This window comes from Rana temporaria, chromosome 12 (genome assembly GCF_905171775.1).
Source record: "Rana temporaria chromosome 12, aRanTem1.1, whole genome shotgun sequence".
NCBI lineage: Eukaryota > Metazoa > Chordata > Amphibia > Anura > Ranidae > Rana > Rana temporaria.
In genome coordinates, this window is record NC_053500.1 from 47,459,081 (window position 1) to 47,485,426 (window position 26,346).

General features: G+C 44.8%; 1 protein-coding gene across 5 annotated transcripts in view; it reads right to left on the bottom strand.

Annotated features, from left to right (window-relative positions):
* The window catches only part of TMEM106A (transmembrane protein 106A), a 62,997-nt gene that overhangs the window by 27,065 nt on the left and 9,586 nt on the right, over positions 1–26,346 (bottom strand). For 2 of the 5 annotated variants that reach the window (XM_040331570.1, XM_040331565.1), the window contains exons 3-4: positions 13,429–13,498; positions 9,381–9,594 (exon numbers count right to left, since the gene is read on the bottom strand). In XM_040331570.1, coding sequence (XP_040187504.1) covers positions 9,381–9,573 — 193 coding nt within the window. In that variant the 5' untranslated portion in view covers positions 9,574–9,594; positions 13,429–13,498. Of the gene's footprint in view, positions 1–9,380; positions 9,601–13,428; positions 13,499–26,346 lie in introns of all 5 variants that reach the window. The other 3 variants (XM_040331566.1, XM_040331569.1, XM_040331567.1) reach the window with 3 other exon arrangements.

Genomic DNA, 26,346 nt, shown 5'->3' on the forward strand with positions numbered 1-26,346 from the left:
ATGAGAGCTATCTTAACTGATCCGATTTCTGTGGGTCCAAAAAAGGTTCCTGCACTCATTTGGTCGACATTTGGTTGCGATTTCAGTCCATAGGATATAATGGAAGTCGCAAACAAGTCGTATCAGCATCTTAACTGATCCAACTTGTGCGTATCAGCATCTTAACTGATCCAACTTGTGACGTGCAACATGTGCTCAAAGGCAATGTTAGCAATGAAAAATATATTAAAAAAAGTTTTAAATAGTTTTTAAATAAAATAATGGTGTGGGGTCCCCCCCAAAAACCATACAAGACCCTTATCAAAGCATGCAGGCCGGCAGGCCAAGAAAGAGGGGGGGGGCGAGCACCCCCCCCCATGCTGAACCATGCCAGGCCACATTCCCTCAACATTGGGGGGTCTGGCATAGATTGGGATGGGAACCCCGCGCCTTTAATTTTGGTGTGGTGTTTCCCCTCAAACCCAAGTCGCACTCATATCAAAGTCGGATCAATCGGATCCCGTTCATTAAAGTCTCATGGAATGTCGGACTGAAGTTGCACGACTTTCATGTCACAACTATGTTGTATTATGAATAATGTGGTGAAGTATTTATAAAAATTGGAGCAAAACATTTTAAACTATTGCTCAGAATTTCCAGTTAGAATTCATTTTGAATATATCAAGTGCAGGTTATAGAATGGAAACCAACACCTGACCAACACCTAAACCAGTAGTAGACAACCCCCAGCACTGGTGCCGCAAGCGGGACTCAAAGCCTCTTTTGCGGGCACTCAACTCCCTCCCCCATCAGCAGAGCAGGGAAGTGTCAGTGAGACACGAATGCATTCCAAATTTAGAATTCCCCACACTGCACCTGCACCAAGGAGGAGGCACTGCGCCCCCACACATTGTAAAATATGAGAAACTTTGCTGTAGATGCGATCATCAGCTTTTGTGAAGAGGAAGAGATTGGGTGCAGTTCTGCTGGGGGGGTGGTCCCTGTTTCCAGAAGGAGGAGGACTATCATTGGCCACTGCTAAAGCCAATCACAGTCCTGCTAGTCCTGACCACCATCTGGAGGAAGATGACTCACTTGGTTGCCACTACCAATCCCAGAAAGAAGGGATTTCACTGTGATTGAGAAAACCACAATCAGGTGAGAGTTTTTGAAATTACTGTTGAGCTTATGGGAATTTTGTTGAAATGAATCCTAGTGGGAAGGATGAAAAGGGGGTTCAGCGGTGGGACAAAAAAGCAGGGGGGTACAGTGATGGGGCAGATGAGCGGGGGGGGGGTTAAGTGTTGGGGCAGATGAGAAGGAGGTTCAACGGTGGGGCAGATGAGAGGGGGATACAGAGATGGGGCAGATTTACAGGAGGTATATTGGTGGGACAGATGAGCAGGGGGAACAGAGGTTGGACAGATGAGAAATGGGAGTTACAGTGGTGGGACAGATGAGCAGATAAGTTCAGTGTTCGGACAGAAGAGCATGGGGGTATGGCAGTGGAGTATTTGTGCAGGGGGTTACAGTGGTGGGGGCAGAAGAGCAGGTGGTGGAGTAGATGTCCAAAGGGTTACAGTGGTGAGTAAAATGAGCAGGGGTGGGGGACAGTGATCTGAGGCGTGAGAGTGCAATGTGTTAATTTCTCACTACTACTCAAGTAGTTGTGAAAATAGAACAAAACCTCAAAGGGCAGGATTTTTAAGGCAACAAATTTTAAACTCAACTGTCATCAGTTGGTCTGGTGACGTGTATTTGATGACGGACAGTATCATTATCACATCTTTATGTTGAATCCTATTCATATTTTACTCTGTACATTATGATATTATTGATTTGTATTTATATTTTGTAATAAATTTATAATTTTAATTATATATTTTTGAGTTTAAAAATGTGTTGCCTTAAAAATCCCGCCCTTTGAGGTTTTGTTCTATTTTCACATAATTAAGGGATGATGGCAACCACATGCCCCTCTACATGAGTTGATTCTTTTCAAACTACTCAAGTAGTTTACAGAATTTACTTTATAAAAAATCATTTTGAGAGTGTGAAGTTTACATTTTTTTTTGTCAAAATCGGCACTCTCAATTTCTGCGTTCAAAAGGTTGCCTACCCCTGACCTAGACACACTTGCTCTGCTTCTGTTTTTTATTTTATATTTTAAACCATTCTATGTTCTGTTATAGGAAGAAGTTAGATTTCAGTTCCCATTTTCTGTGCACAAAAACAGACTCCAGTGCCATAAAGTAGCAAGATATGATCAGAAGAGGTAGGAGTGCCAAGGAGGAGGATCAAGGAGAAAACGGATCCTGAGCTTCCACTGAGATGGTGTCAATGGGCCAGATCCACAGACGAAGTACGCCGGCGTATCTACTGATACGCCGGTGTACTTTCAAATTTCCTGCGTCGTATCTTTAGTTTGTATCCTCAAACCAAGATACGACGGCATCTGGGTAAGATCCGACAGGCGTACGGCTTCGTACGCCTTCGGATTTTAGATGCAATACTTCGGCACCCGCTGGGTGGAGTTTGCGTTGTTTTCTGCGTCGGGTATGCAAATTAGCGATTTACGACGATCCACGAACGTACGCGCGGCCGTCGCATTTTCTAACGTCGTCTGTAGTCGGCTTTTTCCGGCATATAGTTAAAGCTGGTATTTTGCGGCATATAGATAGACTTGCCATGTTAAGTATGGCCGTCGTTCCCGCGTCGAAATTTGAATTTCTTTTTTTTTGCGTAAGTCCTCCGTGAATAGGGATGGACGTAACTCATGTCTAAGTTCAAAAAATGACGTCGTTGCGAGGTCATTATGTGCAAAGCATGGCGGGAAATTTCAAAACGGAGCATGCGCAGTTCAATCGGCACGGGGACGCGCTTCATTTAAATGAAACCCGCCCGCAACCCGCCCAATTCGAAATCCGCCACCAGAAATACACTACGCCGCCGTAACTTAAGTCGCAAACTCGCTGAGGATTCGAATATACGCCAGGTAAGGTACGGCGGCGTAGTGTATCTCTGATACGCTGCGCCGATTGCCATGTATGTGGATCTGGCCCCATGTCTTTTCTGCTCATGCACGATCAAACAAGTAATGCAGGATATATCACTGTCATTTATTGGTTCATGTATATAAATGGTGGTGATCAAATAAGAAGTTTTGTGAATAAGACTCTTTGCGATACCAAAAATACAACCTTCCAAAAAACGCGCACAAAAAAAATATAAAAAATACATACAAGCTGACAAGCTGCAGCAAACACTGCAGCAAACAACAGAAGGGTAGTGTTGTGTAACTCTAACAATGAAGCTACATGGGTTAGCACCGTAATGCATAGGGTGGAGCCAAAGTGACATCACTTCCAGTCGAGAACCGGAAGTATACACTGTTTATACTGGTACATGTGACTTGACTCATTTTAACATTGTGAGTGAGATTCCTATAGCGTGTGTATTTTTATTAAACTTTATCACACCATTGGAGGCTTCCTTTTCTCTTCCTTGTGAGTCACTTATGTAGTGGGTGTTATGCAGTTGTCCATTTAAAGATGACCTGTTCCTGTTATTTTAAGAAACATCAGTTACACCAGGGCCCTGGGTATCATATGGGTGGATGGACTGATGCACCAACTGTTCATTAGCGCATTGTGACCTGTAAAATGTATGTATACACAGATCATAAAAGAATTGAGCTCTGTCATTTCAAAGCCATGGTTTCTAATTTTTAGGGACTCGTTAATGATGGGAATAGTAACACTGGATTGGCACAGGGCCAACGTGGTGCCCATATTTAAAAAGGGGATCAAAGTCTTTACCACGTAACTATAGACCTGTTAGTTTAACTTCTATAGTCGGGAAGATACTGGAACGTTTAATAAAAGACCACATAGATTCTTGCTGGAAAAAAATATTCCAAGTAACAAACAGCATGGATTCATGAAAGACAGAAGTTGTCAGACAAACCAGATTTCTTTTTATGAGGAGGCAAGTATTTGGACAAAGGAATGGCTGTGGATGTGGTATACTGAATTTATTGGCGTATAACACTCACTTTTTTACCCAGAAAATAGGAGGGTAAACTGTGCCTGCGTGTTATACGCAGGGGGCTATGGAAAGTTTTTTTCCTGAAACTTACCTCTTAAAGTTAGGGTGTGTGTTATACGCCGATAAATACGGTATTTCGATTTTTCAAAAGTGTTTGACACAGTTCCAAACACACGGCTAATGTCTACAGGCTGGAAAAGATCTGTTTGCAAATTGATAGAAAACTGGCTAAAAAAAAAAAAATAATTCAGAGAGTAGTGGTTAATGATTCTTACTAGGATTGTCCCGATACTGATACTAGTATCGATATCGATACCGAGTATTTGCAGGAGTACTTGTACTAATACTGATGACTAATCCGATACCTGGACACACAGGAACAATCGGTGCGGCAGCAGGGAAGTTATAATCACTGATCTCCCTGTGTGGCTTTCAATAGAGCAGCTAAATGGGGAGAGGAGGAGAAGCACACAGGAAGATCGGCGATTATAACATCCCCCGCCGCACCGATTGTTCCCGAGTGTCCCCTGTATCCTCCTCTGATCCCCCTCTGTGTTCCTCCGTGCACTCCTCGGCCCCCCTCCATCCTCCTCCGGTCTGCTCCCCCCTCTGTACGCTCCTTCGTTTCCCTCCCCGCCCTACTCTGGTTCGCTCCCCTCCGTGCCACCCTCTCCAGTCCCCCCCTCCATCATACTCTGGTCCGCTCCCCTTCATGCACTCTCCAGCCCAGCCCCCCCCCCCCCATGATGCTTCAGTTCATAAATGGAGAGGAGCCTCTGTCTCCTCTTCATTCATCTTCAGTGCATCTGAGGCTGCTGAGAAAGGGACTGGGGAATCTCTATCCTCAGTATCTTTCCATGTCTCAGTCTGAAAAGGGGAGATGTCAGGGGGAAAATAAACACTGACCATTAAAAAAAAAAAAGTTACTGATTGTGCTGCATATTAGTACCACTGTCCCATGACATTACAAAAAGTATCAGTATCGGCGAGTACTTGAAAAAAAAAAAAAAAAAAAGAAATCGCACTTGTACTCGGTCGTAAAAAACTGGTATCGGGACAACCCTAATTCTTAGGCCCCTTTCACACTGGGGGGGAGATTCGTGGCGGTATAGCACCGCTAAAAATATCGGCGCTATACCGTCGGAATTGCCGCGGGATTCAGGTGCTAGCGGTGCGGTAATAACCCTTTTTCGGATGCTAGCGGGGGTTAATACCGCCCGCAATGCGCCTCTGCAGAGGCAAATTGCAGGCGGTATTACAGTGGTTTCCCATTGTTTCAAATGGGAAGGAGCGGTAAAGGAGCGGTATACACACAGCTCCTCTCACCGCTCTAAAGATGCTGCTTGCAGGAGATTTTTTTCTTTTACAAATATTTTATTGATAGAAAAGTAGACACAACAGAATAGTGCAATAGTGTGATAAATACATCAAACTTATGGGGAAAATCCCGGTAACGGGGTACTATACACAAAGTACAACATTTAGTAATACAATGATACAATAAAAGAGAAAAGAGAAAAAAGTATCCTAGAGTATACCGCATGAAGGGCAAAAATAAAAAAACACTGCAGAAAATCAACAATAGGATGATCATACAGAACAGAGAGATATATGTACGGGTTATTGCGTATAAACTCCTACTTATGGGCATCCAGCATCACTGTTGCCACCATCACTCCAAAAAAAATCAGGAGTCACAGAAGAAGAAAGTGCATAGAGCAAGGAAAAGAAGAGGTAGACTAAAAAGAGTAAAAAAGAGGGGGGGGTGGGAGATCTACAGGAAGATGAAGAGACAAGAGGGAGGAAAGAGTCCATAAGGAGGAGGGGTGCATCCAGGGGCATTAGATTGAAAGAAGTTGAGTGTTGAACCTAGAGGGTTTAATTATTTACTATCCATGGCCGCCATACCCTAAGAAATTTATCATGGGTATCAGAAGTGAAGGATGACAGTTTCTCATTAATCATATCATTCATGCGATTTTTAACTGCCTCATCAAAACCGGAGTACAGGAGTCTTCCCTGCCCTTGCAATGGTTAACTTAGTGGCGGTAAAAAGGTGCTGAGCTAATGGACGCTCCGGGCAGAGAAGTTCAAGGATGGGCTTACATAAAAGGGCTTCGTAGGGGTCTCTCTTAAGATTGGAATAGAGCATGTTTCGTAGAAGAGAGTAGACCCTGACCCATAGCCTGCAAACCTTTGGGCATGTCCACCAAATGTGGGCCATTGTACCTTCCAATATACAACCCTGAAAACAATTAGGGGAGTAGGAAGGAATAAAGCGCGCTATCCTAACTGGTGTATAATACCATCTGTAGAAAACTTTGTATGCATTCTCCAAGATAAGAACATTCCTGGAGTTTTTCAAAAGGGATACTGTCATGGTCTGCCAATCCTCTGGGTCTAATTTTTTACCTAGATCCTTCTCCCATTGAAGGTGAAGCTCTCACCGGGGGTTTCCTAGAGGAAGTGATAGAGGAGTAAATTAAGGATATTAATCCTGATGAGTGGGGTCGGGCCCTACAAATGCTTTCAAAAGGAGTCAAGCTATATGGAGTAGGTTGGGCCCTAATAAGTTGCAGAAGAAAATGTCTGATTGGAAGGTAACGAATACTCTCTAAGGGGAATATCATGAGATGATCCAAGAGCTTCAAACGTAAGTATTCTCGTGGGTGTGAACAGAGAATGGACATCTACAAACTCATTATCCGTCCGAAACGTAGCAACGGTAAATGAGGCGAAAGTAGGCCCGCCGAAGATACGAAGCGTATGAACCATACATGGGCCAAACCCATGAGGGTGTTTTGAGGGAGGTAGCCAGGGAACAGAAGAGATAGGAATAGGGTGGGAAACAGTGAGGTCAATAACGGCCCAGAGAGGCATTTGGTACGTGTCATGAAGGTGGGACAGTGGAGCAATATTCGCTGCTGAGTAGTAGGCCTGAAGATTAGGAACCGAGAAACCCCCATTAATACGACGAGCATACAAAGTACACTTATTAACACGGGTCGGGTAGGACCCCAAATAAACTTCAAAAGCTTGTGTTGTAAATACGTAATATGTGGGAAGCAATCGGGACAGGCAGCACTCAAAAAAAATACAGCAATTTAGGAAAGTAAATCATACGGACTGCAGAAATTCTACCAAACCAAGATAACAGAAGGTGGGACCAGGAGGATAACATGTCAGAAAGCTTCTGAAAGAGAGGAGGGAGATTAGCCTGATGAAGAGCGTCGAATGTGGGAGTAAGGTGTATACCCAGATAAGGCAGTAAGGGGAGCCATTGAAACGAGAAATTTGTTTCACGAGAGAGCACGGAGAAGCACCAGATGGTGGCGGGAGGGAGAGGGGGGTGACAACTCCCGCAGCCTTTAAGAACGATCAAGCGGTGGAACCGCCACTGATCGTTCTTATCATGCACAGAATCGCCACCTGAAAAAAAGGGTATCTGAATGACGCAGGCATCATTCAGATATCTCCACACAAAGTACAGGACGTCATACAATAGGGAAGTGGTTAAAGTAGAGTTATGTTAAAAAAAAAAAATATCCCAAGCTTTGAACATCTCACTGTTCAATCCATCTTCCGAAAATGGAAAGAGTATGGCACAACTGCAAACCTACCAAGACATGGCCATCCACCTAAACTGACAGACTGGGCAAGGAGAGCATTAATCAGAGAAGCAGCCAAGAGGCCCATGGTCACCCTGGAGGAGCTGCAGAGATCCACAGCTCAGGTGGGAGAATCTGTCCACAGGACAACTATTAGTCGTGCACTCCACAAATCTGGCCTTTATGGAAGAGTGGAAGAAGAAAGTCATTGTTGAAAGAAAGCCATAAGAAGTCCTGTTTGTAATTTACAAGAGGCCATGTGGGGGACACAGCAAACATGTGGAAGAAGGTGGTCTGGTCATATATGACCAAAATTGAACTTTGTGGCCTAAAAGCAAAACGCTATGTTTGGTGAAAAACTAACACTTCATATCACCCTGAACACACAATCCCCATCGTGAAACATGGTGGAGGCAGCATCATGTTGGGGGGATGCTTTTCTTCAGCAGGGAAGCTGGTCAGAATTGATAGGAAGGTGGGTGGAGCCAAATACAGGGAAATCTTAGAAGAAAACCTGTTAAGTCTGCAAAAGACTTGAGACTGGGGCGAAGGTTCACCTTCCAGCAATGACCCTAAAACATACAGCCAGAGGTACAGTGGAATGATTAGATCAAAGCATATTCAAGTGTTAGAATTAGTTAAAGTCCAGCCCTAAATCCAATTGAGAATCTGTGGCAAGACTTGAAAATTGCTCTTCACAGACGCTCTCCATCCAATCTGACAGAACTTGAGATATTTTGCAAAGAAGAATGGGCAAAAAATGTCCCTCTCTAGATGTGCAAAGCTGGTAGAGACATCCCCAAAAAGACTTGCCGCTGTAATTGCAGTGAAAGGAGGTTCTACAAAGTATTGACTCAGGGGTAGCTCTACATTAACATATGCAGTAATGCCATGCAAAGACCTGAATCCAGTCTTAAGTAGTATCTCAGCATTAAAGAGGTTGTAAAGATTAATTATTTTTATAAAAAAAAAAAAATGTAATACTTTCCCAGATCTGCTCAAGGGTTTTGCACAGACCAACCTGGATTCTCCTCTTCTGGGGGGCCCTGCCGGTGCTCCTCGAGACCCCTACGAAGCCCTTTTATGTAAGCCCATCCTTGAACTTCTAATGAATACATTATACTTTAAAAACAGAAAACAAAAGAATAGTCCAATAATGTGTAGATGATGAAACAGTCCTGCAGTGCTCCACAGAATTCAGTAATCCCATCAGTGCTTCACTAAAACTGCATAGGTGTGAATCCAGCCTTAGAGAGGGCATACAGGAAGTGGCAAGTTTTTTTATGGATTAGAAGGGGGCAGATTACACAGCACAAGTACTGTGCAGTGTAATCTGCTTTAAGGGACCAGGATCTGCAATTTTTTTTGGGCTTAAACACTTTTTTAAAACCTTGGACACAGGCCAAGCGTTGGCATCCTAGAAACGGATGACGTCGATGGTTGATAAGGAGGACTTCAGGCACCTGCATAGCATCCTTGTATGCACCTCTGTCACCACTGGGGTCACATTAGCCGAGTGGAGTGAAGCAGAAGAGAAACGTTGAATACTAGTCAATACTAGTGTGCGAAGGTGTATTTTCTTTGTAAACCCCCTCTACTGTTGTGTGGCCCATGTGTGTGGATGCTGCTGCAATATGTAAAACTATTAGTTTAGTACTTTACATTTCAGACTTTCAGATGAAGCATCATTTTAAATCAAACATTGACTGAACAAAGGTTGAGAAACACTGCTATAAAACACTGTACCTCGGGGAATCCTTCCTATCCCTCTGCAGGTTGGACAGGTGACTGTGGGGGACCCTTCAGAAGAGCTGCTTGAACCAGATGCATCATTGTTAATGCTGATGTACTTTTGATATTTCCCGGATCCAGATCCTTCCAGTATGGAGTCCTTTTCTTCTTTGTCTGGCCGCTTAAAAGCAGACAGTAATTTTTTCATGATGACCTTATAAATTTACTCCTGGAAGGGGAGAAGAATAATAAGCATTCAGTACTGATTAGCATCACAGTCACCAATAGTTCTAAATTGAAACCAGCATAGATCGATAAAACATCATCCCATGTTCAAGCAATCTGTCCAAATTTAGTTGCCCTTCCTTTCCCACAACACAAGTTTATCAAAATACAGCTTTATGCCCCGTACACACGATTGGAAATTCCGACAAGTAAAGTAAAAAAGCTTTTGCACGGAAATTCCGACTGTGTGTATGCTTCATCAGATTTTTACTGTCGGAATTTCCGCCAACAAAAGATTAAGAGCGGGTTCTCAAATTTTCAGACGGAAACAATTCATATCGGAAAATTGATAAAAATTGAGCAATTCCGACGTGCAAAATTCCGACGCATACTCAAACAATTTGACGCATGCTCGGAAGCATTGAATATCATTTTCTCGGCTCATCGTAGTGTTGTAGGTCACGGCGTTCTTGACTATCGAAAGTTCAGAGAACTTGTGTGACCGTGTGTATGCAAGCCAAGTTTGAGCGGAATTCCATCGGAAAAACCTTGGAAGAAAATCCGATCGTGTGTACGCGGCCTTAGAGGTCTGGATTAAGGTCCAAGCTAACAAAAATATTGTATAAATGCTCTAATGCTCAGTGGCCAAAATGCATTATCTGGGGATTTGGCAATCTCAGCCCGTCGGTAAGTATTAGGTCTCTGCTGCATGCTGGGTATTATTGATGTCTGCATTATGTTTACATACTTCTCTTTCTATATGTATGTACATTTTATTTTCTTATTGTGTATGTGTATCTACTGGCCCAGCAACTTGTATTTATTGTTGCTCATTGATGTACAACATTTGTAATAATTCTTTATATAATTTACTTTCATCTGTGTTGTATACATTGGCTATTATGCCAGGTAAGAGCCGGTTCACACAGGGGCAACACGACTCTGGGCGCGACTTTGTGAGGCAACTTCAGGAGCGACTTGGGGCGACTTACAAGGCGACTTCAAGTCGCCTCCAGGACAGGCGACTTTGCCAGTGGCCAATCAAACAGCAATCAGTTCTGTGGGAGGGGAGGGGTTTGCCTGAGTAAACTAGTTTATTTTCCTGTAAAGATGCTTCAGTTAACACCCCTAGCTCCAAAGTCAAAAGTCTCGGGGTCATCTTCGACACCTTCATGACAATGGACGCACAAATAGGGTCAGTAGTCAGCGGAGCGCACCATCTGTTGCGCCTACTACGCAGACTTATTCCATTTATCCCCAAAGAAGACGTAGCAGTCGTGGTGGGAACAATCGTGAATTCCAGACTGGACTATGCTAACGCCCTGTACCTTGGACTCCCAAAGTACCAAATCTCCCGTCTGCAAGTCGTTCAGAATACGGCCGCCAGACTGGTGACTGGGAAAAAAAAATGGGAATCAATCTCACCTTCGTTGAGAACCCTTCACTGGCTGCCAGTAAAAGACAGAATTGCATTTAAAGCACTCTGCCTGACACATAAGTGCATCCATGGGAAGGCTCCGCAATATCTTTGCGACAAGATAGAACCTCACAATTCGAATCGCGTTCTGCGATCCACCGACCAAAATCTGGTCAGGGTACCAAAAACCAAATACAAGTCCAAAGGAGAAAGAAGGTTTGCTTTTCAGGGTCCTAGACTATGGAACGCTTTACCAACCCGCATTCGGTTGGAGGAAAACCACCTGACTTTCAGAAGACAGATCAAAACTCTGCTCTTTTGATGTCATGAGACACGAACAACTAGCGCCCAGAAGCGATTCAGTTCGCATGCGCCGCGCTTTATAAGTTTTTCATTCATTCATTCATTCATTCAAGACATGGGATCCGACTTGGAGGCGACTTTTATTGAAATCAATGGGTACAAGTCGCCTTAAAGTAGTACAGGAACCTTTTCTGAAGTCGGAGCGACTTCAGTAGTGTGCATTAAGACGGCTCTCATTCACTTCCATGTAATTTGTCATGTCGCGCGACACAAGTCGCCCCCAGGTCGCGGCAGTGTGAACCGGCTCCAACTCACAATCATTGTTGTTACCGCCCCGTTACATAACATTTTAAAACGAATAAATTGATTTTGTCTCATTGTTCGCTGTGAACATTGGCTAAACCTCTCTCACCTCATCTAAAGTCCCAGGGCTACCTCTTGTTTTTGTGTGTTCTACTAGGGATGGAGGTGTCAGAGGGTTCACACCAGACCTTATTTTTTATTTTTCTATTTTTCTTTTCTTTTTTTTTCCAAAATGCATTATCTGAGTCTACAATTGTGAGGGGGCATCTGAAACCAGGATTCATAGGATACAAGTAAACCTTTTTAGTTCAGCGCTCAGTTTTATTATATGCTTTAATTTCATATCCCACACAGCCAAGATCAGATCACATTATGCTTCTAAAGATGGAAATTTTGATTGAGCACTTTTGAAAGTGAAAAGAATTACAACTCGACAGTCTTGAGGATTCTCAAACTCACCTGATCTTTAATATTTTATTTAAAGTGATTGTAAGGCCTCACGGTTTTTCACCTTAATGCATTCTATGCATCAAGGTGAAAACCCTTCTTTGCTGCAGCTGCCCCCAAGACCCCCCTTTTTCTTACCTGGCCCCAATCCGATCCAGCGATGTGCATGAGCCCAGCGGCTCCAGCCGCTGTCTCTCTCCTCATTAGGCCATTGGCTCTCGCTGCTGTCAACGAAATCCAGTGACACAGTAGCGGGGGTGCAGGGCCGAGTCCCGCTGCCTGTGTCAATGGAGCGAACCCGCACGGAGTGCCCCCATGGAAAACGACTTTCCGTTGGGGCACCCGGTGAAGGGTAGGAGCACCGGCAGGGCCCCCCAGAAGAGGAGGATCCAGGTTGGTCTGTGCAAAACCCTTGAGCAGATCGGGCAAGTATAACATTTTTTTTTAATAAAAATAATTAACCTTTACAACCTCTTTAATGCTGAGATACTACTTAAGACTGGATTCAGGTCTTTGCATGGCATTACTGCATATGTCAATGTAGAGCTACCCCCACAGGAGCGGCTGGTTAATTTGGGTTGTAGCACTTTTGTAGATGTTAGGGTTTGCACAGTTGCAACACTATGAATAGCAGAACAAGTAGCCTGGTTGCGCTGAGCCTAGCCTAGCAACAACATGAACAGTTAGCAGAATGATGGGTGCAGAATTTACATCTGCAGCTTCTTGCAAGTGAGGGATCACTTGAGCAACAAAGGTTGGTCCGCTACTCGCTGAGTGAAGAGGGACCCCCTTTCTTGTCGTTGGCCATCACTGATGGCAAGTGAAATGGTGGGTACTTTGGTGGTTCACTCCTGCAGTTCCCCAGTGGGTGGTAGCAGCGGTGGCGCTAGGCACCGGAGCAGCCGAATGCCCAGCAGCAGTCCGGTGATCTGATTAAGGATGCAACAGTGTTCAGAGGAACTCAGAACAGCACAGCATTTCTTCTTCTATCTTTTCTCCCGTTGGCGCTCCCCAACTGCCCTGCTTCTTCCCGGGCTTTTGCTTTTATCAAACCCCTCCTGCTCTCAGGTATCACTGGGTATTGTAGTTGATTTCCCAGTGATGGACATGGCTCAGATCATCCTCCAGACTACATCTCCCAGAGTACAGAGTGCTACAGCCTAAAATCAGTCACAAGCTAAATAAAGTGACTTGCTACTGATATCCTGGAGAAATAAATGAAGTTCTTCAGCCAGTAACATTACCTTCTGTTACATTAATATGCATTATGCATTATGTCATGCATCAACATTGAGGGGAATGCACAAAAATGAAAGTTCAGGCGAAAGGTAAAAGGGCAATGATGAGAGTTAAGATCATGGTAAGTACCTTATGAAGTATAATGACCAACATTTGTTTTCTATGGACACACAGACATTGGCAATAGTGCTTCTTCAACCTGCCAAGACAAACATGTTAATTAACCACTTCCATACAGGGCTGTTATACACACCTCCATACCAGGCCTATTCTGGCACTTCTCTCCTACATGTACAAATCATAATTTTTTGGCTAGAAAATTACGCAGAACCCCCAAACATTATATATGTTTTTTTAGCAGACACCCTAGGGAATAAAACAACGGTCATTGAAACATTTTATCTTGCACGGTATTTGCGCAATAATTTTTCAAACGCCTTTTTTTTGGAAAAAAATTGTTTCATGAATTAAAAAAATAACAAAACAGTAAAGTTAGCCCAATTTTTTTGTAAAATATGAAAGATGATGTTACACCGAGTAAATAGATACCTAACATGTCACGCTTTAAAATTGCGCACACTCCTGGAATGGCGCCAAACTTCGGTACTTAAAAATCTCCATAGGCAACGCTTTGAAATTTTTTACAGGTTACCAGTTTAGATTTACAGAGGAGATCTAGTGCTAGAATTGTTGCTGGCACTCTAACGCATGCGGCGATACCTCACATATGTGGTTTAAATGGCGTTTACATATGTTGGCGGGACTTGCGTGTGCGTTCGCTTCTGCGCGCAAGCTACTGGTGACAGGGGCGTTAAAAAAAAATGTTTTATTTCTTTTTTTTTTTTACATATTTATAAAAAAAATTACACTTTTTTATTTTTTTATTTTTTTTATTATCACTTTTATTCTTATTACAAGGAATGTAAACATCCCTTGTAATAGGAATGTGTGTGACAGGTACTCTTTATGGAGAGATGCGGGGTCAATAAGACACCGCATCTCTCCTCCAGGCCTGAAAGCATGAAATCGGTGAAAAAAAATTCACCGATCTCATGCGTACAATTGCGACTTTGTTTACTTACGGGGACCCGGGCGTGACGTCATCACATCGCGCCTGGGTCCTCCGATGGTCATAGAGATGACTGGTGACCATCTGGTCACCAGTCATCTCTATGCTTCCTGCCAGCGCCGGACGATTCGTTCTCCGGGCCCCCGATGGCACGGGAGAGCCCGGAGAAGAACCGGATGGCGGCGGGAGGGGGGGGGATGTCCCCTCCCGCCGCCTGTAAGAACGATCTAGTGGCGGAACCGCCGCTATGATCGTTCTTACGTTGTGCAGAATCGCCGGCAGAAGAGAAGGATATCTGAATGATGCCTCTAGCTGCAGGCATCATTCAGATATCCCCCCCACAAAGCCCAGGACGTCATATGACGTCCACTCTGAACGGTAGAGGTTCTTTGTGGACGTCATTTTACAATGGGCCGGTATTGAAGTGGTTAATGGTAGTGTGAAAAAAAAACACAACACTGCAATCCATTCTTTAAAGCAGGGGGGTCTCCAAACTTTTCAAACAAAAGGGCTAGTTAAGTGTATTTCAGACTTAGGGGGGGGGGGGGGGAGATTATGGCCTGGCCAATGGGGGTAGAAAATGTCATAGGCCCAGCATCAATGAGAATAAACATGGCCTCAGGGTTGGTGGTTAGTAGGAGTAGTAGTCCCCCATAATTTGTATTACTGGGTGGAATAGTACCCCATCATTGGTATTAGTGGAAGAAATAGTGTCCCGTGGTTGGTGTCAAAGGGAGGAATAGTGCCCCAAGGGCCAGATAAAGGCTAGCAAAGGGCCACATCCAGCCCTCAGGCTGCAGTTGTGTGACCCCTGCTTTAAAGCATAAGGAAGGTTTTAAGAAAAGTTTCCTTACCCTTTTCCCCCCCTTCCTTCCCTAAGAAGATGTAGCCCACCCACAAATCTTTATTTTATTTTAATTTTTTTGAATAGATCTCATCCTTTGCCAGTTACTTCACATAAATGTTTACACAATCCCTTATACCCTTTGATACAATTAAAAATGGTCAATGGCAGTGGCGGGCCTTCCATATAAGGCACAGGGCGCCGCCCCCCTAATCAATGCGCACGGCCCCTAATATACGGACGCATGCATTCCAATGGGTTTGTTTTTTTGAAGCACGCGATTCGAGCCTGAGATTCCAATCGGTTTAAAAAAAAAAAGTGGACTCGAGGTGCAGAGCACTGCGACCCGAGCCCACCCACTTGTGTGACAATAGCGAATTGACCGGTTAAGACCCGGACCATTAGGCAGGTTAAGGACCTGGCCCCTTTTTGCGATTCGGCACTGCGTCGCTTTAACTGACAATTGCGCGGTCGTGCGACGTGGCTCCCAAACAAAGTTGGCATCCTTTTCCCCCACAAATAGAGCTTTCTTTTGGTGGTATTTGATCACCTCTGTGGTTTTTATTTTTTGCGCTTTAAACAAAAATAAAGCGATAATTAAAAAGAAAAAATCTAATATTTTTTACTTTTTGCTATAATAAAATATCCCCCAAAAATATATAAAACATAACATTTTTTTTCCTCAGTTTAGGCCGATACGTATTCTTCTACATATTTTTGGTAAAAAAAAAAAAACGCAATACGCGTTTATTGATTGGTTTGCGCACAAGTTATAGCGTTTACAAAATAGGGGAGTTTTATGGCAGTATATTAATTTTTTTTTTACTAGTAATGGTGGCGATCAGTGATTTTTTTCGTGACTGCGACATTATGGCGGACCCATCGGACACTAGACACATTTTTGGGACCATTGTCATTTTCACAGCGAAAAGTGCTATAAAAATGCACTGATTACTGTGAAAATGACAATGGCAGTGAAGGGGTTAACCACCAGGGGGCGCTGTAGGGGTTAAGTGTGACCTAATGTGTGTTTCTTACTGTAGGGGGGCGTGGCTGGACGTGTGACATCACTGACACTGCCACAGAGAAGAACAGGGAAGGTTTGTTTACACTCACCTCTCCCCTTTCTTCAGCTCCTGTGACCCGATATCGGGACACGGGCAGCGATCCGGTCCGCGGTTACGGTCACGGAGCTTCAGACCGGGTCTTAAAGGGGACGTACATGTACGCCCTTGTGCCCAGCCGTGCCATTCTGTCGACATATATCGTCGTGCGGCGGTCCTTATGTGATTAATATTCGCTATTGTCTTCCTAAATTCTCCTCCGGCCCATCAGGAAACAGCGCCCGAGACCCGATTGGCTCCCAATCGTGTCTCAGGACACACTGGTCAACCCTTTCTCGGGACACACTTCCTGTTCAGGCCAGAGCAGAATGGAGAGGAGAATGGCCCGGCTCATCATTCCCCTGCTGCCTCATATTTTAAGGTTAGTCTCCACCGCGGCCTTCCGTCAGCTGCTCGCCTCCAGCGGAGGGTTTGCTTGCGGCGATCACCGCCTTCCCGTCCATTCGTGGGGGGGGGGGTTGGGGGGGGAGAGAGAGAGAGAGAGAGAGAGAATGATGTTAGTTTTCCACCACCCCCCGAAATATTTAGCACCAGCCGCCACCGATTAGCCATATCATGCTTATATACACTACTATGCAAAGATTTTAGGCAGTTGTGAAAAAATGCTGTAAATTAAGAATGCTTTTCAGGAATAGAAGTGTTATTTTTTTATCAATTAACAAAATGAAAAGTAGATGAAGAGAAATCAAAATCAAAATTTGGTGTGACCGCCCTTTGCCTTCAAACAACATCAATTCTTCTAAGTACACTTGCACACAGTTTTTGAAGGAACTCGGCAGGTAGGTTGGTCAAACCATCTTGGAGAACTAACCACAGGTCTTCTTTGGATGTAGGCTGCCTAAAATCCTTCTGTCTCTTCATGTAATCCCAGAAAGACTCCACGATGTTGAGATCAGGGCTCTGTGGGCACCAAACTATTGCTTCCAGGACACCTTGTTCTTTATGTTAAAGATAGTTCCAAATCACATTGGCTGTATGTTTGGGGTTATTGTCCTGCTGCAGAATAAATTTGGAGTCAATCAAGTCATGCCCCCTGATGGTATGACATGATGGATAAGTATCTGCCTGCATTTCTCATAATTGAGGACTCCATGGACCCTGACCAAATTTCCACCTCCATTTGCAGAAATGCAGCCCCAAACTTGCAAGGAACCTCCATCATGCTTCGCTGTTGCCTGCAGACACTCAATACTGAACGACTCTCCAGCCCTTCGCAAACAAACTTCCTCCTGCTACAGCCAAATATTTCTAATTGACATTTTTCTGCACCCCAGTTCCTGTTTTCATGTATAGTTGAGTTGGTTAACCTTGTTTCCACATCAGAGGTGTGACTTTTTGGCTGCAATTCTTCCATGAAGACCACCTCTGGGCAGACTTCTCTGGACAGTAGGTGGGTTTACCTGGGCCCCACCAGTTCTGTGCTGATGGCACTGCTGGACATCAACTGATGTAGAAGGGAAGTAAGAAGGCTGCATTAAGTAGCCTTGGCCAAACACTGCAGCTGTAATCCTCAACGTTGGCCGTTTCTTTGTGCTTCATCAAAAGAACTTGAACAACAAATCTTGAACTCCCAGTCTGCTTTGAAATCTTTGCCTGGGAGAGGCCTTGCGCTGATGCAGTATAACTACCTTGTGTCTTGTTGCTGTGCCAAGTATTGCCATGGTGTGCGACACGTGACATGAAATAACATCACCTTAGTAGAAGAGTTTGGCTGTTCATCACCCAGATTTAAGCCTCCTACACAGCCGTTTCAGTTTCAGATAATGGCCATGTTTCAACCTACATATGAATGATGATCGATAGCACCTGCTTGTTACAATTGGTTAGTCATATACCCGACTCTGAAAATGAAAAAGTACACGAAGGGGGTAGGGAAAGTGCTGCTCACCCCTAAATATTAAGGTAAATGGAAAGGCTCCCCAATGGGGTTTTTAGGCAGAAAACAGGTAAAGGATTAAATGAAATGCACATATGTAAAAAGTAAAAAAGTTTAATTAATTGTAAAAATAAGCTCTGGTATAGTATACACTAAAAAACGTTTACACAAAGAGTATGCACCAAAATACATGACATCAATTAACATGAATGGTTAACATGCAAGTCACGTAAACTCTGACACGTTTCAACCCATATTGGGGTCTTCTGAGGAAGTTGAGGTGCTACTGTAACAGAAAATGAATATATAAAAGTAAAACAGTCTTGACAATTACCACTGAGTATTGTGGAACATGAAAGGATTAGAATATGGTTACCCACTCACAGCGTGTAAACTTAATTGTATCTAGACCAGAGTTGACTTAAATCCACAGAAGGACCCCTGGATGGACATTTTCACAAGGAGGGCAGACCCCCAAACGGTGCCGCCAAGGCGCCAAACCAGACAGTCTGCTGGGGCCCACAAGCACAAGGGGAGGGTCCGATGGGGTCCGGGCCGGGCGGGGGGAGGGAGATCCATCAGAGCGACAGCCATAGAAAGCACATACCCGACTCTAATCCTACAAAACCCCCGACTTTGTCCAGTGTACAAAACATAAGTTGATGCTGGTTTGAAGCAAAAGGGTGGTCACACCAAATATTGATGCGATTCAGATTTTTATTCTGTTCGCTCATATTTCATTTTGTAAATTGATCAAAATAAACAATTAAAATATATCATTTTTGAAAGCACTCTTATTTTACAGCATTTCCTCACATCTGCCTAAAACTTTTGCACACTGTTGTATTTTTAAACATAAATAATTCAATAGAACACAATTTATATTATAGTAAAACTAAAAGGAGTTTGATAAAAATCTGTTTTGTTTTGACAAGATGGTTTGCTCTTCAAATCTTTTGTCATTAATAAAGGAAGTGAGCAGTTTGAGAATGAAAAGAAACATCAACGGCAATTTGGAGATAAAAGCACATCAGTCTTTTAGTTTTAGGACGGGACAAATTTTGAAATTTGTTAGTTCATCATCTCTTGTGGACGTTCCAGTAATGTACAGACTTTGCTAAAAACATTTAGCAACAAACAAGGAATTGTGGTCCTGAAAGAGATTTCTAGGTTAACATTAGGATCGGAACATCTACAGTAAATCGATTAAATCGACAACTAATCGATTATGAAAAATGAATTGCTATGGGTGCATTCTATACTATACTTTGCAGTTTGCTATAGGGGCACTCTGAAGGCAGGAGGAGCCAGAAGCAGAGAATGAGGGCTGCTCTGTGCAAAACCATTGCACAGAGCAGGCAAATATAACATGTTTAATTAACCCCTTGGCGCCCGCGCCATAGCCGAATGACGGCTACAGCGCGGACCCCAAATGCCGGGAGGCACCACAAGGAGGGGAAACGCCATCCACACAAATTGTCACACAGGGACATATAGGGGCCATTACAGGAACTACCTTGGAGCCATCCACTGGATTAGGGGTTTGCCTTATTGAATATCCCCGATAGCGTCATATCCTGACTGCTGAGCCCATATTGCCCCATATTGGATCATTGGAATTTGGACACCGTTGCCCACGGGTTATTCCCAGGACCTAAATCTATCAGTTTCAAGTTCAAGTTGGGATTGGATTGACACTCCTTTGTATCCCCATCTCCACAATTTGTTTCTATTGGTTTTTTCATACGGAGCTACTCGCATGGAGTAAAAAATTATTTTGACCGCACTCACCCCTGCTTGTTACCCCTAATGAAGGTTGTATACCGGAAATGCATCGGGTACCAGGGAACATCACTCATAGGTGAGTTTCAGTGTAATTTTTTCTGTTATATGTTTTGTTGTCCAGTTGATGTTTGTATTGTTACATACATAAACAATATTCACCTTGGTTCGTGTTTTTAAACTTTTGTATATATACATCACAGTGTCTGGCTTTTAAAGTCCCATTCCAGGGGGGGAACAACTGTTTGTTCTATAATACAGGGATGTGGCCATTACACTGTGTTTAAGGGCATGGTGATCACCCCCCTCTCTTTCAAATGCTGGGAGGATGTCAATAGACATCCTCCCCTTTGCACGCGCTGTGATCATCCGAGTAAGGGGCCGATCCCGGTCCCTTACTACGTGATCAGCTGTCAGCTAATGACATCTGATCACGTGATGTAAACAAAAGCTGGTAATGGTTTTTTTTCCTCCTCACGCTGACAGCTTGAAAAAAAAAAAAGCAGATCACCGGCTTATGTGAAAGAGACATCGGTCCCAAGAGGAAGGAGGCACATCTGCCTCGTGTGCCACCAGTAACCCCTGCCAGTGCCACCTGCAATTGCCCACCAGTGCCACCTATCAATGCCCACCAGTGCCACCTATAAATGCCCACCAGTGCCACCTAGTACGGCTGTCTATCAGTGCCCATTACTGCCACCTATCAATGCCCTCCAGTGCCACTCATCAGTGCCGCCTTATCGGTGCCCACCAGTGACCCCTTATCGGTGCCGCCTCATCAGCGGACATCAATGAAGGAGAAAAATTACCCATTTGCAAAATTTTATTAAAAAAAAGAAAAAAAAAACGCAGAGGTCAAAATACCACCAAAAGTAAGCTCTATTTGTGGGGAAAAAAAATATATAAAAACTTAATTTGGGTACAGTGTTGTATGACCGCACAATTGTCATTCAAAGCGCTGGAAAGCTGAAATTGGGTGGTTTAAGTGCCCAGTAAGCAAGTGGTAAAAAAAAAAAAAAAAAAAAACCTTTAGAGACTGTGTGCAGGGAAGATCAGAATCTGAACCCAGAGGAGGTGGATGCCAAAAAGGCTGGAGGTAAGTAATAGAAGGAATTACAGTTACAGTAAACTTTAAGCAGAATTGTGCATTACAGTGGAGCCTTGGATTACAAGCATAATCCGTTCCAGGAGAATGCTCGTAATCCAAAGCACTCGCACTCAAAGCGAGTTTCCCCATAGAAGTCAATGGAAATGAAAATAATTTGTTCCGCATTGACTTCAATGGCGTGCAATACTGCATGTGGCCAGAGGTGGGGGCACCCGAGAGCCTCGGAAAGGCTCGGGGACAGCTCAGCTGAACACGGAAATGCTCAGGAACCGAGTATTTCCGATTTTTTACAAATGACTCTGATCAGCTCAGAGTCAGGATTAAAAAAAAAAATTCTCGTATTGCAAAACGCTCGTTAACCGTGTTACTCGCAATCTGAGGTTTCACTGTATATTTTAAAAGATTATATCCATGAAAGATTTAGCTGAAGTATTAGCCTAGTGTGAACCCTGGCTAATAGTATATCTCTTCTGTCTGTTATCTCAGAGTGGATTAGATATTTTTCTCCCTAACCATAAAGTTGGTCATTTATATTGATCAATGCTTATGGATATTTTAGAATAAAATTGCCTTTTTTTTTTTCAAACTTTACATATTAACTAAAATTTTACACCACACTTTTTTTAAGGTTATTATCTGATGAATCAAAACAATAAATCAGCCAACTAATCGATTATAAAAATAATTGTTAGTTGCAGCCCTAATTACTAGGGTTGTCGGGACCGATACTGAGCATTTGCACGAGTACTTGTACTCGCGCAAATGCTCCCGATGCCTGACCCGATACTTTCTTTTTTTTTCCTCTGAGTGTGGGCGGAGAGGGGGGGGGGGCGGTCAGAGAGGAGACCGAGAGGAGCCTGAGGGGGCAGAGAGGAAGGCGGAGAGGAGGCTGAGAGGAAGGCGGAGAGGAGGCTGAGAGGAAGGCGGAGAGGAGGCTGAGAGGAAGGCTGAGAGGAAGGCGGAGAGGAGGCTGAGAGGAAGGCGGAGAGGAGGCTGAGAGGAAGGCGGAGAGGAAGGCGGAGAGGAGGCGGAGAGGAAGGCGGAGAGGAAGGCGGAGAGGAGGCGGAGAGGAAGGCGGAGAGGAAGGCGGAGAGGAAGGCGGAGAGGAGGCGGAGAGGAGGCGGAGAGGAGGCGGAGAGGAGGCGTAGAGGAGGCTGAGAGGAAGGCGGAGAGGAGGGCGGAGGAGGGCGGAGAGGAGAGCAGTCCTCGGGTATGTAAAACATACCACTGGAGGAGAGCTGCTGTCACTGTCGCCGTCTAGTTGTTCGGCGCTCGGGGAACATAACAGCTTTCATTTGAATAGCTGTGTGTTCCCCGCCGCGCCTCGTCATATATAGCCCCTCCCCCTTGTCAGGGCACGTTGATAGACAGATCACCCATCCCAGGATTGGACGGGTGATCTATCTATCAAAGTGCCCGGACAAGTGGGAGTGGCTATATATGACGACACGCCGCGGGGAACACACAGCTATTCAAATGAAAGCTGTTATGTTCCCCGAGTGCCGAACAACTACACGGCGGGGGGTGGGACCTACACAAGGCTGCATTTTGGGGGAGAGACGCAAGGCTGCATTTTGGAGAGACCTACACAAGGCTGCATTTTGGGGGAGAGACGCAAAGCTGCATTTTGGGGGAGAGACACAAAGCTGCATTTTGGGGGGAGAGACGCAAAGCTGCATTTTGGGGGGAGAGACGCAAAGCTGCATTTTGGGGGGAGAGACGCAAAGCTGCATTTTGGGGACACATAGCTGCATTTTAAAAAAAGTATCAGTATTCGGTATCGGCCAGTACATGAAAAAAAAGTATCGGTACTTGTACTCAGTCCTAAAAAAGTGGTATCGGGACAACCCTACTAATTAGTATCTTGTTGAAGAGATTAAAATCCGTTTCCACTGGTGGATGAGGGCCTCCAGCCTTCCTTCCACTAGATCCTTGGCTTGTACAGAAAGAATGAAAAGGGCCCTCCTATTTCAGTCCTAATTTTTACTTAGCTCTCTTGACACTTGATTTGGCATCAACCACACTGACGCCTAGGAAATGGATTGTTTTTTTTGCTATCCAGCGCAACCATTATCACATTCAAACCCAAAGGGGAATACCACCAACATTTTAAAGAAGGATTTCTTGCCTTAGTAGTAAACCATTTGCCTACCGGGCCAATTCTAACATTTCTCACATAAAAAAAAAAATTGCATTTGTTTGCTAGAAAATGACTTCCAAACATTATATATTTTCTCAAAGCAAATGCCCTGGAGAATAAAATGGTGGTTGTTGCAAGTTTTTATGTCACCCAATATTTGCGCAGCAGATTATCAAACACATTTTCAGGAAAAATTCAAGTTAGTCTTACCGGTAACTTGTTTTCCAGAAGTCTTTCAGGACAGCACCTTGAGATATGGTGACTCCTCCCACTCCATCAGGAAACACCTTCTTTCCAATCTTTAAAAGGAAGGTCCCTCCTTGTACCATCAGTTGTAATAGAGAAAAACCTCCGGCCCCGGCTGGAACACATAAACACATACGTTAGTCACAGCATAGTTCATTTAACACTCATAGGGCGGGTCGTTGCTGTCCTGAAAGACTTCTGGAAAACAAGTTACCGGTAAGACTAACTTGAATTTTCCCGAGGCGTCTTTCAGGACAGCACCTTGAGAGGATAACAGAGACTTACTACCTTAGGGCGGGACGACAGCTTGTAAGACCTTCCTGCCAAATGCCTGATCACTGGCCGAGGTGAGGTCCAATCTATAATGTCGCACGAACGTGTGAAAACTTGTCCACGTCGCTGCCCTGCAGATTTGCTCTGGCGTGGCACCAGCTCTTTCTGCCCATGAAGTTGCAAGAGCTCTGGTTGAATGGGCATTAACCCCCTCTGGTGGGGTCAGGTCTGCCTGTAAATAAGCCTCCCGGATAGCCAGCTTCAACCACCTAGCTAGGGTCCCCTTAGATGCCTGTTGGCCCTTCTTGATACCCCCAAAGAGGACAAATAGAGCATCCGAGCGTCTGAACGGACCTGTTATCTCCAAATAACCTAATAAAGTCCTTCTGACATCCAACATATGAAAAAATAATTCCTTCTCTCCCGAAGGACTAGAACAAAAGCTGGGAAGGACAATGTCCTGTAAACGATTTGCCTTAGAAGCTACTTTTGGCAAAAATTTAGGGTCAGTTTTAAGCACTACCCTATCCGTAAATAAACATAAATAAGGCTCTTTAATAGACAGGGCCTGTAATTCGCTGATCCTACGTGCCGAGGTAATAGCGATCAAAAACAAAGTTTTTAGGGTAACATTCCTAAGCGATGCTTCCCCTAAGGGTTCAAACGGCTTGTTTGCCAGGGATCTAAGTACCACTGAGAGCTCCCACTTCGGGAACCCCTGTAATCGAAGTGGTCTGGATCTCGTGAGAGACCTAAAAAACCTACCCACTAAGGGTTCTGTGGCCACAGGCCTCTCTAAGAACACTGTGAGTGCGGATACCTGCACCTTTAGGGTACTGATAGCTAAGCCTTTATCTGCCCCTGCCTGTAAAAACTCCAAGATGGAACTTAAATCTCTAGGGTCCTGGCCCGCTGAGCTACACCATGTGGAAAATACCTTCCAAACCTTGGCATAGATAGCTCGGGTCACTTTTTTCCTACTGTTAAGTAAGGTGGAAACTAGACGGTCAGAAAACCCTTTATTTTTTAAGATTTCTCTCTCAGAAGCCACGCTGCCAAGGAAAGTCGTGCCACTTCCGGGTGAGAGACCGGGCCCTGTGCTAGAAGATCCCGCCTGAGGGGCAGGTGCCAACAAGGTTCGGCTGCCATCATCAGGAGCGTCGCGAACCATGCTCTTCTGGGCCAAAACGGGGCGATGAGGATGACCGGGACCCTTTCCTTCTGGACCTTTCTCAGAACCAAGGGAATTAGCTGAAACGGGGGGAAGGCAAAGCAAAGGCGAAATTCCCAGGGATTCGCCAGAGCATCCACCCCTAGGGAGCCATCCCCCTGGCTCAGGGAAAATAACTTTCCTACCTGGGAGTTCTCCTTCGAGGCGAACAAGTCCACCTCTGGTAGACCCCATCTGTCGGTGATCTGTAGGAAAACCTCTGGATTCAGGGACCACTCTGATTCCCGAATCTGGTGTCTGCTTAGAAAGTCCGCCACCCGGTTTAGTGATCCTTTCAGATGTAAGGCCGTCAGGGAAAGTAAGTTGCTTTCTACCCAGAGCAGGATTTCTGTGGTAAGGGACTGAAGTATCCGGCTTCTCGTACCCCCCTGTCTGTTTAAGTAGGCCACCACCGTGGAGTTGTCTGTCAAAACCTGAACATGGTGACCCTGTAGGTGTGGAGCAAAGCCCAATAGGGCCAGGGCGACTGCTTTTAGTTCCCTCCAATTTGAGGAACGCAGGGATTCCTCCTTTAGCCAATTTCCCTGAGTGAACCTTTCGTCTAAGTGGGCTCCCCATCCCCAGGCGCTGGCATCCGTGGTAAGCCTCTTTTCCACTGGGAAGAACCATTCCAGACCTTCCACAAGCACTCTCTGATTTTTCCACCAGTATAGGGATCTCTTTACACTGGCTGGAATCTTCACCTGGGAGTCCAGGGAATTGGGCTTGTGATCCCATGCTTTCAACAAAAAAGCCTGCAGGGGTCTGAAATGCAATCTCGCCCACTGGACGGCTGGCATGGTGGAAGTCAAGACTCCCAGAGCTGCCATAACCTGCCTGACTGTTAGTGTCTGGTGGGCCTGCAACAACCGAATGGAATCTAAGACCTTGGTTGTCTTGTCCAAAGGGAGAAATATTCTCCGGCATAGTGAATTCACCTGGAATCCCAGAAAACGAATCTCCTGGGAGGGTACTAGGGCGGACTTCTGAAGATTTAAGATCCAGCCCAGGGATTCCAAGTGACTTCGTGCCCGAGACAGATCTGCCAACAACCTCTCTTTCGAGGGGGCAAAGAAGAGGAGGTCGTCCAGGTAAGGGATGACCTGTATCCCCTGAAGCCGCAAAGGTGCTAAGGCTTCTGCCAGCACCTTGGTGAAGATCCGAGGTGATGATGAGAGCCCGAAGGGGAGGGCCCTGTATTGGAAGTGCTGTACTGTGCCCTCCAACTCTACCGCTAGCCTGAGAAACTTCTGCGACTTTGGGGATATAGGAATGTGTAAGTACGCGTCCCTCAGGTCTATCGAAGCCATGAAGCAACCTGGCGTCAGAAGATTCCTGATGGAAAATATCGAATCCATCTTGAATCTTCTGTACT